Below are 13,261 nucleotides of genomic sequence, written 5' to 3'. Positions count from 1 at the left end.
AGCTGCAAAATCGACTGAGTTACCCCAAACACACTTTCCACCCCCAGTATCAACAACTCTACTAAAATGCTTCCTGAAGTCCTAAAGGAAAACAGCACACACCAAACCTTAATTTTGTATCTTACCGTCACGTTCCTTTCTCTTCCCTCACCGCTAACAGCCTCAGACACAAACCCACACTATTTAGGAATGAAACTGTGCTCTCGACGCATGCTTATACCATTCATTGATTTCAAGTAAATGGAAGCCCCATGTCCACTGAAAGCAGAATTTGATCCTTTAACTGGTTTAAATGTAATCTTCCCTTTTGGGTAATCATTTTGAGACCACGGATGTGCCCTCCTGCCATCCATTTATGATCACTCTACACATTTATTAAGCATGTTCATGAATGCCTCCTGTTCAGGAGTAACAGGTGTGTCCTCTTGGCCACTAACATAGTTCACACGTGGCAATCCAGGGCATGGAGACAAGTTTTATCAGATTCTAAAAAGCCTAATGATTTTTAATCAGTGCGCCTCAAGTGATGAGAGCCTATCTTAGCAGTCAAACAAAAAAAGGCTAAAGATTATTAGTGTATTTCTACTTTAATCATTCAAAACTGTGAAAGCTTCCAGAATTTCAGGTTAAAACATGAAGTCTTTAGCTTCGGTAATTAAAAAGAGTTATAGTTCCCCTGATAGAGAAATTTAGTTTCAAATAAGATCTCATCTCAAAGCATTAGCGGCCCCGACACGATATCATCTCTGCTATTCTGACAGACTGAAGAAAAATGCTGTTTTCTTTCAATTTCTTGAGAGTGCCTAGATGTGCAGGCTGAGCTATAAATCACTACCAGCTGCTTATTCTCTAAAATAAAACTTTATTCTTAGCTTAAGTGCTTATTCAGGACCTGTGTCAATGTCCCGATTAGGCTCTCATGCTGCTAGAAGCTCTGCCACATCTGAAGTAGACAGAAAAAGCTATTCAAGATCCATAGCAATTTAAGAGATTTACATAACAGATTGCACTTATACATACATTTATCTGTGCTGTTCAAGAGTGAGGGAACCATGAGCAATGCTCTGTTCTTACAAGGAAACACTCCATTTGTACAGGGTGAAACTCTGGACCCACTGAAGTCAATGTCAAAATTCACCCATTTAATTTCACCCATTTTATACATAGGCTATTTTGGAGAGCCTTTATTAGCAGAACTTACCCACTAATGCTTCCACTCCCATGGCCCCAGGAAGTGACCAGTACTTGCTCCCCCAGAAAAAGAGTTAAAACCTAATAGAGCTATTGGTCAATTGTGCCACACTGTGCACTTTGCTATATATGCAACTTTGAGTTCATATTGCTGTCACTCTTGTCTTTCGCCTCCATCTCAATTAGCTCAACAGCCACCAGACATGACTTCACTATTTAGATCAGTGGTTTTCAACCTGGGGTCCGCAGACTATGTCTAAGGGGTCTGCAAAAGGTGACTACGAAAATAAAGTTAGCTTGATCCCAGAAAAGGCATTCAGTTTTTCTATCAATCAAAAGCATGTTATTACCCCCCACCTACAGGTCAAAAGCCAAAAGTATTGTTGTTACCATAGAAGCCCACAGTTTAACACCCTTTCACACGAGCACAAGCAGCATTTACAGTTGAATTCTGTTCAGTAAGTTTTCAGTCTAAGTTTTCTATGGTAGGAGTCCACAAACCACAGGCTGAATTTGCAAAGGGGTCCGCACTCCTATTCAAAATTTTTTATGGGTCCGCAAATGAAAACAGGCTGAAAGCCACTGATTTAGTTAATAAGCTCTTTGAGACAGAAGTTGCCTTATTTTGCACCGGTACCTCACCCAGCACAATGGGGTTCCAATCCTACAATACAAATTAATAACAGGGCAAAATGAGTTTCATGGAAATTTCCTGAAGTTCACACCCTAAAGCAACCTGGGTAAAGTAACTGACACTGTTATTTCTATGCATATAAATAGCTAGTCCTTTTCTGAGTATCACTAAATACTGGCCTCAAAACTCTGCTTCAAGAGTGAATTTCACAGATTGCTTACACACAGACTGCATGAAGTAGTCTTAATTTAACCATGGGCCTGTTTATTCTGGTATAAAGGGACAGGGTAAAGAGCAGCCAGAGACACTCCTTAACTGAAACATTTTAGCTCTCTTGGTCGTACCTCCTTTCCAAATTAGTCCATACTTTTAAAACCCCTCTCAAACAGAAATGTTGTCCCACCCAATAACCTACTTTCGTCATCCTTCTCTGGATCTTCTATATTTCCTGCTTTTCAGAGATAGGGAAACCCAAACCAAATGCAATATCTGAGTTAGAAGGGGCTCAAATGATTTTGATAATGCTAGTATAATATTTTCCATGCTATTTTCTATTTCCTTAATATAGCCAAGCAGGAATTTATTTGCCCTTTTGGGAAAGCAATGTTACAGGACAAATAGCTCCCGCTTTAGAAAGAAACGTCTCCATGTCAACCTGCCACTCAATGTTGATCCAACAACAGGAGGCCAGTGTTTTATAAGACTGACATTATCTCATCACGATACGTAATGCAGTATTCATATCTTAGTTATTTTTAATAGTGGATTAGGGACTGGGGCAGTGTAGAGACTGAGCCACAGAGGCAAGGCAAAACTGTAGGTGAAATACCTGTTAATAGGTAGGGTAGGGAATAGGCCATGAAGAGCCTTGGAAGTGCCAATAAGTAGCTTAAATTGGACGTTACAGAGAAGAGGGAGCCAGTGGAGGGATGCAAAGAGAGGTGTGACACGGTTAAAGTGACAGGCTAGGGAAATGATCTTTGCAGCAGCATTCTGCATGAGTAATAAGCAGGGCCAGACAGCATTTGTCAATAGTAGATAGATGGATGTTGCCATAATCAAGACACGAAATGATGATAGCCTGGATGAGAGTTTTAGCTGTGTGGATGGACAGGAAAGGCCAAATCTTAGAGATGTTACACAGAAAGAAATGGCTATATTTAGACATAACCAAGATGTGAGGACCTAGAGAGAAAGCTGGATGGCAGCCAAGTTATGGGCCTGCACGACAAGCAAGACAGTGATTGAGAAAGGAGGAAGAGGAGAAGGCTTGGGAGAAGATTAAGGGCTCTATTTTAGCCATTGAGCTTGAACTGACAGCTACGCATCAACACGGAGATGTCAAAGAGACAAACCGAAATTTTAATTTGAACAGCAGGAGACTGGGCTGGAGAACAGAAGCAGATCTGAGAATCGTCAGCACGTAGATCACAGGCGAATTTGTGTTTTCAGACAAGATTAGCCAGAGCTAGGAGGAGGAGAGGACCAAGGACAGATCACTATGGAACCCCCACAAAAAGCTGGAAGGCACATGAGGAGGATCCTCGACCGAAGGATCAATTAAAGAGGCAGAAGAACCAGGAGAAGACAGTCATAGAAGCCCAGAGACAAGATTTCAAGAAGAGCATGGTCAACTGTGTCAAAGGCAGCTGACAGGTCAGGAAGGATGAATATGGAGCAGTGATAGAAAGCCGGCTATGAAGAGGTCATTACAGACTTTGGCAAGCGCAGTTTCAGTGGAGTGCCAGGGGCAGAAGCCAGATTGGAGAGAGTTCAGGATGGAATCTGGAGAAGAGGAACTCCAGAGAGCAATCAAACAGCATGTTCAATGAGCTTTGAGATGAAAGGGAGAAGGGAGATGGGGTAGTAGTTGGAGAGGCAAGTGGAGTCGGGTTGTTTTTTTAAGATAGGAAAGACTAAAGCTTGTTGTATTGTGAGAGGAAAGAACCAGAGGAGAGAGAGAGATTAAGGAAAAGAGTAAGAGAGGATGATTGTGGGTGTAAGGGTGATCAGGAGATGGGATGGGATCCCTGGGGCAGTAGGAGGGTTACAAAAGACGAGAAACTTCTGCATCTGTCACAGAGGAGGAGGCAACAGTTGTAGGAGGGGAAAGGAAGGCAAACGGGGAGATTACATGATATTTTGTCAATTTTCTCTTTAAAAAAATCAGAGAGATTCTATGTAGAGAGAGAATTGGAGGCAGGATAGGACGGTTTGAGAAGTAGGTCAAAAGTGGCAATTGTGAACGTGGGATTCAATTAAGTTGAAAAGTACAGCTACTTAGCAAGGAAGGTGGCATAACAGAAGTAGGAGAAAGCTAATTTGTAGGGCAGAAAGTCAGTCTGGTGATGCAATTTCTGCCAGAGGTGCTCAGCTGCCAGAGAGCATTAGTGGCAAAAGTGGATGCTGGGGGTGAGCCAGGGATGGAGGTTGGCAGGGCAAACTTTGCAATGGGAGAGAGTGAAAACAGAGTCAAGGATGGTGGAAAGCGAAGCATGGAGAGAATCAACCACCACATCAATGGAAGAACAGAAAAGATGTCAGGGAGGAGGGCTGAGAGCATACAAGAAGTCATCAATGTTGATGGAATGGAAGTCACAGAAAGGGCATGAGGGAGGGGGCTGGTGGGCAATGCTAAAAGAGACCAGGTGAGAGCCGGACAGGGGGAACTGGGCAGAGAGAAATTGGAAAGAGCAGTGCTTGGTGAAGACCAATCAAGTGACCCCCCTTTGGGTGAATGGGACAGTTGAATTAGGACAGCAAGTTGAATGAAGAGGTGAGGATGAGGAAACGTGCAGCTAAGGGGTTGGATGGGTCATCAACAAGAAAACTGAAATTCCTGAGGATGCAATTGGGAGACTGTGAAAAGAGGAAGAGTGAGAGCCGGGAGTTGAAATCAGAGAGAAAGTTGATGGGGAGGAATTTGGCAAACAGTGGATAGCAGCAACGTGAAGGGGGAGAGGAGAGAAAAGTAGGGTGAAGTGCTGTTCTAAGGAAGAGGGTGGGAGAGGCCTAACATCCCCACCATGGTCTGACCCCAGACAGGGAGTGTTAGAGGAGGAGAGCAGCTCTGTGAGAGAGGATAGCTGAAGAAGCAATGTCAGACAAAGGGATCCAGATCTCAGAGAGCCAGGAGTTAGAAGAAGCGAGATGTGAATCAGTCATGGATGGCCATGGTTTTAAGAGAGGGAATGGACATCCCAGAAAAGGAAAGGGAGAAGGATATGCATGAAGTCAGCAACAGTGGCATAAAAGGGGTGGGGGTAGGTGGTGGGAATGGGTCTGAGAGATGCAAAGGATGATATGAAGAAAGGGCCAGGTTGGGGCAAATGTCACCAGGTGTGAGGAGGAGGAGGAAGGTGGGATGTGGGATAAGGATTTGTGTTGGTGGGGAAAAAAGAGGAAGATTGGGATGGGGAGAGAAAGAGGAGCCAGCTGAACTGCTGGGAAATGTAAAGAGGAGAGGGCAACAAGGAAGGGAAATGGAGCCATGGGGGGGGGAGGGAGGGGAGGGGAGAGGAGAACAGAAGTTGTGATGAACAAGAGGGGCATAGTAAGAGCAATGAATGAGTGGCAGTTATTTCTGGACCTTTTCCTGCAGTGATCAGCTTAAATTCAAAACTATTATAATGATGTAAGGTGCAAAATGTGTAACCACGGATACGATCAGTAATAGGATTATCCAGCCCAGTTTGTTCCACTCACAACACCAGCCTTTGTGGCAGCAAAATCTATAGGCGGACTGCACTGCAAATCAGTGTTTCCTTTATTTGTCTGATATTTAGCTAGATACTCATACACCATATATCCAGATGGACACAGACCATCTGAAACACTTAGAAAGTTCAGCATCCTGTTACTTGCCTTTGATTCCTCTATCTTCTACACAATTGTCAAATGCTATATATTCCAAGTGCACTGAAGAGAAAGTCATTCCCTCCCTGTAACAGGCTGAAATGACAACATTTCAGAATCATATACTTAGTCAACAACATAGAACCGTGTGATAGACTGATTGCAGTAATACACCCACGAGGATCTAGGGCTTAGGGATTGGAACACTAGCCTTCTCAATCAAGCGTCACTAGATCATATCTTACTGGAACCTTCTGTTCTTCAAAGCTTATAAATATCTTCAGGTTAACCTTAAGAGGAAGGATAGGAATTATTCAGTTTCAGAAAACACCAGGACCAAAAGGAATTACCAGAAACTAAGGAGAAAGAGTTCAGGTTGCATATTAGGGAAACATTTTTAAAGTCAGCAGTTGGGCAGTGGAGGCTCTCTGACTGCAGTGATATTAAAAGAGATTAGATAGTATTTCACATTTATTTAGTGTCTCTGGTTCCTAAAATGCTTTGCAGTCTACACAAATACAGCACTGTTGACATGCAGCCAACTCTGGAGTGGCAGGCAGCAATCAACTAACACACAGCAACAATGCATGTTAGGGGGGTATGGGAGGGAAATTTTTAGCCAAGAACTCAAGGGCATACCTGAACTTTTACAAAAATCAGCAGAAGATCATTAAAGTCTACACAGAGCAGACAGGATCACACCTTTGGAAGTCTCCTCTTGAAGTCCCATGCACTGTAAGCTGCATGGAACCCTTATTTTTCAGTGCTAGAAAGGAGAAAGGGCTGAGTTGGCCCTGCCAGGATTTAAACTTATGATCCCCAGGAACCTAGATGTTTGAAACCTGATGTTTGGATTTCTGGCCATCCCCTAGCTAGTTAAGCTTTTAGTAAGAAGGCTGAAGCAACTATTCTCCTACTTTATTCTCCAAGGAAGGAGAAGTTATAGCCTTGCAAACAGCAGAGAGTCAGATTCTACTTTTCTGGCCTTGCTGTCTAGACACTGCCAGTGTCAATGACATTGTCCTTTCTGCTGGAGAGTAAGTCGTCTTCTAATGATGCTGTGGTACGATCCAAACCTTCATAGGCTGGAAGCCAGAACTTGGAACAGTTCCAGATTCCCATTAAGTAATTACATATCTCACCATTATGATAACATATGGGATATTTAACCCAATGAGAGGATCTTTGTTATTTGTTACTTGTTACACTCAGCCTTCTCTCCTATTCAGCAGCCACTCACCTCCCGGACACAGAGACTAAAATCCCTGGCTCCTAAGGAAGCTTTTTAAATTGAAATTTTTATTACTTCATATAGGCTCATCTTCTGTAATAAATGACTGTCTCCGACTGAAAAGCCAGGATCCAGTTTAATCTCTACATTCTTCTGCCGTTCATAAACCACTTAAGAGTCACTCACACAATTGGTGAGAAAACGAAACCTCCTGCCAACTGGCCCCTTCCCATTTAATCGGAAAATACAAAGCTCTTGTGTTGATGATTTCACTACAACAGCATCTGCCTGGCATTAGCTATTAGCAGCATTTGTCTCTTGTTATGTCAATAACTCAAGGCAGTTATGTGCCATTACTGAACAGCTCAGTGTATCCTCACTTGTTTCAGCTGCAGCACCTGTTAGTTTTGTAGTTGGTTACAGTTTTGCCTGCTAATATTGCTATTTCAGAGTCTGCCAGCACTCCTGTTAAATCCCTATTTGCAGTTTAAAGCTCGTCCAAGGCTTCATGTATAAAGTCTAAATTCAAGCAACCAACTACTTCTTCAAAATCTTCTCCTATTTTTGCACAAAAACAAGCAGGGGAGAGGCCCTCATTATCTTTCCCTCAGGTCTGATCGACACTTAAAATTCATACCAGCAAAGCTATGTTGGTTGGAGGGGAGGGTGATTTGCAATGGCAACTCCTTCCCGTTGGTGACATGCTCTTTCCCTTCTCAGTACACTCTGTAAATAATCATTAGTTTCATTGTTCTTATAGTGATCATGATGACATTAATTACCTCTCAGCATCTTGTCATTAATTAGTAACAAACGTATTAAATGGAGATGTGGTGTGAATTGTTTGCATTCTTGTCTAAGACACTTCACTGAACAGTTTAAAGCAAGTCTTCAGTCAGACAAGAATCATTCCATGTCAGGTCTACTTCGTTTAATGATAAAAGTCAAAATTTGCTTTTGACATCTCTGAAAAGCTGACCTGAAAGCACTCAAACCACTGAATGAGAGGCAGTCAGCACAACTAAGCATTGTTATAACTACAGAGCATTCATTTGAATTCTATTCTGCCTCATGCATCATGAGCATGATCACCAGTCAACTTCTGGCTCCAGAACCTTTACTGTCAAAGATAGAGATGGGAGAAAGAGCCCCATCTTATTTCCTGGTAACAGGTTGAATGGCAGTTAGAAAGTCACGTCTGAATTAAAGGAGAATGAATATGAAGTCCGAGAAGCCATTTCCATGATTTCTCATAACTCTACTTTCATATTCATTTTAATATTAGTGATTACTAATGTACTATCAATACAACCACCCTGAAGCATCCTTCACATAACCTGTAGCCTGAAAATATTTTACAGAGTTAAAGCAAAAAATGAAGGCAGAGAGGAATTAAGAGAAAAGATGTTTTCGGATGAGATCTTAAACTACAGTGCAGAGACAAAGACATACAGGAAGACTGCTCTGGAAGGCAGGAGCTGCAGTCGAGAATACTCTTGTACCAACTGTAATTGAACTGTGTGGAGGGACGAATGAAGAGGTTACTGCTAGATAAGCAGATGAAGAAAGGGACTGCAGAAAGAAATGGCACATGAGGTGGGCTGAAGCAAGTCCATAGAGGATTTTAAAAATATATTGTTTTAAGTAGATCTGCTTTGTAACTGCTGTTAAATATCTTAATACCTGATTTAACAGCTCATGCACACAAGTAATCCCACTGAAGTCCAACCAGTCCCATGAATAAGGTTTGCAAAAAAAGATCCTTATTCAAGTGCAAGGTCTAATCTTAGTGTGACACTGGCAGACCATGTGCCAGCTCTTGCCAAGACTGTAGGTGTCAGCTGAACACTGACAAATTCATAGACCAGCTCACCTGGAGGTCAGTATAGTTCAAGATGGGTATTAGACTTAAAAGAATGCATTTAGACTCCATGGAATGCTGGGAAGTTGTTGCATGCATTAATTTCACTCATTGTCCTTATTCCATACTGTACGTTTTGCTTCCCAACTGTAAAAATGCTTTCTCTGAACCTGTGAAGCCAGTCATGGGGAAAGGTCCATCACCCATCAAGAAGGACAATCAAAACTAAATAGGTCATTGTGGAACATCAGGATACAAAGCCTTAGCTAATGGCCCTCTCACACCCATGAAGGTGCTAAGTGCAGGAGAGCATGACCCATCAGCTTGAATCCTGGAAGAAGGGGATAAAAAGCAGGGACACAAGAAAATTCTCTCTTTCACTTGCTGTTCAACTCTGACAGGGCTGGAGCTATGAAACAGAAGCAGAGATGTCCAGGGTCAACCTGGGTTAGCCCTAAAAGACATTCAATGCTGCTTCTTAGCATGTGTGCAACATGCCTCAGGTGGCACGTGATCAGGATTCATCACTAAATTTTGTCTGCTGGTTGGATCATTAGCTGCCTCAACTTGGGCCAGGTGCTGACGGGGATTGTGATGTGAATGCTGATCCATGATGACAGGTGATTACAACTGTGTCATCTTTTAAAACAATAGAGTGTAACTAATTTGTGTACATATTTTTGCCTGCTTTAACCTGTAAATAACTCATTTCTTTTTCCTAGTTAATATATCCTTAGTTAGTTTACTATAGGATTAGCTACAAGTGTTGTCTTTGGTGTGAGATCCGAGATACAAATTGACCTGGTATAAGAGACTGATCTCTTGGGACTGGAAGCAACCTGAATCTTTTGTGACCTTTGGTGTATGGCAATCATCACTAAATCCAGCTTGCCTGAGTGGCAAAATGGACAGTCCTATTGGGCACTCCATATATGTGACTCCATGAAGTAAGACTGTTATAGTACTTCAAGAGTTCACATTTGTTACTGGGTTGGTGAAATCTAATTATAGAACATACCACCAGTTTGGGGTGTCTGCCCTGAGGTTGGTATTCAGGGTTTTGAACCACTCCAGACAGCATGACACTTAGGAACAGGAGGCTTACACACTTATAAGCCATCACAAACATATACCATAATGCATCACCTGTCTCACTGCACACTAAGTGTTCTGAAATAAGGCCAATGACTTAGAAACAAATGTACTATTTTAATCAGAAGGCTAGAGATATCTGAAAATCACCAGTACATTGGAATAAATCGGTTTCTACTGTCATTCTGGGCTGTATCTTCTCAGGGACTCCAAAAATGTACCTGCAACATGTGTGTACCTCTATGCACACTTAGCTATTTGATGTATGTAATTTAGAGATATTGTAGGCATCATTTCAAACCCCTGGGATTAGGCGGATAAAAAGCTTGACCCAAACTTTACATATATCAAGGGTATTTCAGGATCCATGTTTTGCCCAGGAACTCTCCATTAAAACATGCCGTCGCACTGTACAAAACGGGCATAGAGTTTTATCTTTCACAGCACCAACAAAAATATATGGTGCTGTTGTGATTACTGCATGAGACCTCATCACTCTGGCTCCTATTAAGGTTGGAGGTATCTGTTCGTTCATTTTCTATAATTACTAAAGTCATTGACTTGACTATAATTACTGCCACTATCATTACAGCTAGTTGTTCTGGCTTCTCCCCCAACCCCCTCATCAGTGCTGGGACAGGCCTGTTATTAGCTCCTGTATTATTCTCTCTGTGAGTGGAATGGGTGCGACTGATGATCTCCTGCCAAACATTCTCACTTATACACAGCAGTAGCTGTGACGTCATTCTCAGAGCCATTCTCTGCACAGCTGCCCTAACATATAGATTATGAATTTAATTCTGAAAAGCATTACACACGCATAATCTCCAAATATTATAAACAGCACACAGCTTATCCTCCACTCCTACATAGCCTCTGGAAATAGGCTAGGTATATATGTAGTCTCACCAAGGTAGGCCATGTGAACCACTCCTTCTCATGCATTCTCACGAGTGCATGTGACAGAAAACCAGCACATAACTTCTTCTCCCATACTGATGCCTCCTGACTCCCTTGTCTTCTGACCAGTAACCATTATATGTAGGGGTCAACACATAACCTGTGTCCTTGGTGTGATACCCCGTATCTCTTCTCTTTGGTCCTGACCCACAAAAGTTCAGTGCACATACAGCTCATATCACCAGCTCAGTGCTTCCTGGTCCTTGACTACCAAAATATCTAAAGTGTCACCTCAGCAAGAGGTAAGCAGCTCATCTCTCCAGGGTTGTGGTCCTCATACCTGCCCTTAGCCTCATGATCCCATACTGCTGCAGGCAGGAGTCGCAACATCTTCCCTGGGCAGTACAAGTTGACCCACAAACTTCATGATTATCATTTGACACAACCTCCCTGGAGGATGGACCTGTGCACAGACTCTCTTTCCAACATAGCGCCCCCTGACTTGTAACTTTCTGAGGGAAGAGACTAGCACGTAGCCTATTTCCCAGAAGACGAGCCCCCTAAAGCCTGCACTCCAGATGCTCAGATCACAGTCAGGCTTTAAACTGCACTCCCCTCTCCCTGTTCTTCACACCAAGCCGTGCCCTAGGCTAGGTCTTCACTGACAGCGGCAAATGCGCTGCCGTCAGATCGATTTCTCTGGATTGACCTAGCGGTCAGTGAAGACCCACCCAGTCGATCCAGAAATCGACATATTAAGACCGCATCCTCAAGTTCCCGTCGGCGCAGTGCAGTGAAGACGGCGCGCAGAAGAGAAGCCGACGGGAGTTACGCAAGTTTTTTGCGTAGTTTGTGTAACTCCGGTCGATTGCCGCCGAATCTCTGAGGTAAGCGAAGACAAGCCCTGACAGAGAGAAGGGGCCGTGCTTCATTCTCTGATGTGGGGCAGCCAGGACAGTGCCCAGCTTTGTACCCCCAACCCCTGATCTGCAGGCACTTCAGGAGAGAGCCCCCCCAATACAGCCTGCCACCTCCCCTTCCTACCATCTGCCCCCCCAACACAGCCCAGCCCCCTTTCCACCACCTGTGCCCCTAACATAGCCTGTCCCCCAATACGACCCAGCCCAGCCCTCCTTCCCACCGCCTGTCCCCCCAACACAGCTCGGCCCCCCACACACCGCCTGCCCCGAGGGAAGGGGCGCACGTGCCCCAGCCACGAGGCACCGGGCCCAGCTCCCCGGGGGCCGCGCGCCCCTGCCCCCGGCAGCCTGTGGCAGCAGGTGGAAGCCCGGAGCGGCGTGACCCGCCCCGCCGCTGGCCCTGACCTGCAGCCGCTGCAGGTAGGAGGCCGGCGCGTAGCCCGTCTCCCCGGAGGCCGCGCGGGTCACCAGCCACCAGTGCTGGTTGCTCCGCTCCAGCAGCAGGAAGGTCTCGCCGGCGGCGAGGGGCAGCGAGTTGGGCTCGGCGGAGCGGAAGCTGTACAGGGCCCGGTACATGGCGGCGCCGGCCAGCGGCTCTGCCCGGCCCGGCCAGCTCCTGCCTGCCGCGAGCGCCGGCTGCCTCCCGACTCCGATGTCAACACGGCCACGCCCACCCCCAGCGTGCGTCACCCGGGGCGACGCTACACGTCACGTTACGTCACGCGCCGCCCCGCCCCCGGCCCGGCCCTTCTGTTAGGCTTTGGCGCCCCCTGCTGGGCCTGCCTGGCGCGTCTGCTGCCCCCGTGGCCCTTTCCCCCCCTTGGCTCTTTCCCCACTCCGGCATGGGGCACCCCTCCCTCCACAGCTCCTCCCCCCCGGCATGGGGTACCCCCTCCCCTCATGGCCCCTGCCCCATCGACATGGGGCACCCCCTCCTCCCGATGGCTCTTGCCCCCCCCCAGCAAGGGGCAGCCCCTCACCCCTCCACATAGCTCCTCCCCCATGTCATTACTGTCACCCCCAGGCATATCCCATTCTTTCCCCCACCACATCACTCCCATCTCCTCCTTCAAGTCACATAACACCCCTGCCACCCCCTCACCCCCTCTACGTATCCCCCCACTGAATCACTCTCACTGACAGCACCCCCACCCCCGCCTCCCGTGGTGCCCTCCCCTCCCCAGCTCCGGCTGTGACTCTAGAGTCACTGCAGGGTGGAGAGCTGTGATTCTGGAGTATGGACATGAGTTTTATTAACTACATGGGGATGGATTTCACCTCCTTTATGCTGCTCTGCCCGTGTAAAGAGGCCATAAAACTGAGCCCTGAGGGAACTAGCACTGTGCAGGAGTAGCATAGGACTGACATATGTTGCCCTATACTCCCCCAGCACCCTTAGTGTAGGGGCGAAGGTGGGAGCAGCAGAAAGAGGTGAGGCCACAGCATTTCGTACTCTGGCTATTGTGGAATGCAGAACAGCCCATTGGATGCCCACTGAGTGGCTGCAAGTTACAGCATCCTCCACAGTTGGGGACAAACTGTTAGGATGCATAAGGAAAAGACTAATACAGAAAATT

At 45.6% G+C, this 13,261-nt stretch overlaps 1 protein-coding gene across 1 annotated transcript in view; it reads right to left on the bottom strand.

Moving 5' to 3' along the window:
- Positions 1 to 12,323, bottom strand: part of NCKIPSD (NCK interacting protein with SH3 domain) — an 83,307-nt gene extending 70,984 nt beyond the window's left edge. Inside the window, exon 1 of the mRNA XM_067544251.1 lies at positions 12,090 to 12,323. Within this exon, the coding sequence (XP_067400352.1) occupies positions 12,090 to 12,260 (171 nt within the window). The 5' untranslated portion in view covers positions 12,261 to 12,323. The remainder of the gene's footprint in view (positions 1 to 12,089) is intronic.
- Positions 12,324 to 13,261: the final 938 nt, after the last annotated feature.

The sequence above is a fragment of the Emydura macquarii genome, unplaced genomic scaffold (assembly GCF_026122565.2).
Source record: "Emydura macquarii macquarii isolate MOO-44397 ecotype Brisbane River unplaced genomic scaffold, CSIRO-AGI_Emac_v2 contig_968, whole genome shotgun sequence".
In the NCBI taxonomy this organism is placed as follows: domain Eukaryota; kingdom Metazoa; phylum Chordata; order Testudines; family Chelidae; genus Emydura; species Emydura macquarii.
Note: the sequence above shows the minus strand (reverse complement) of the source record. Positions and strands in the feature narration are given on the sequence as shown.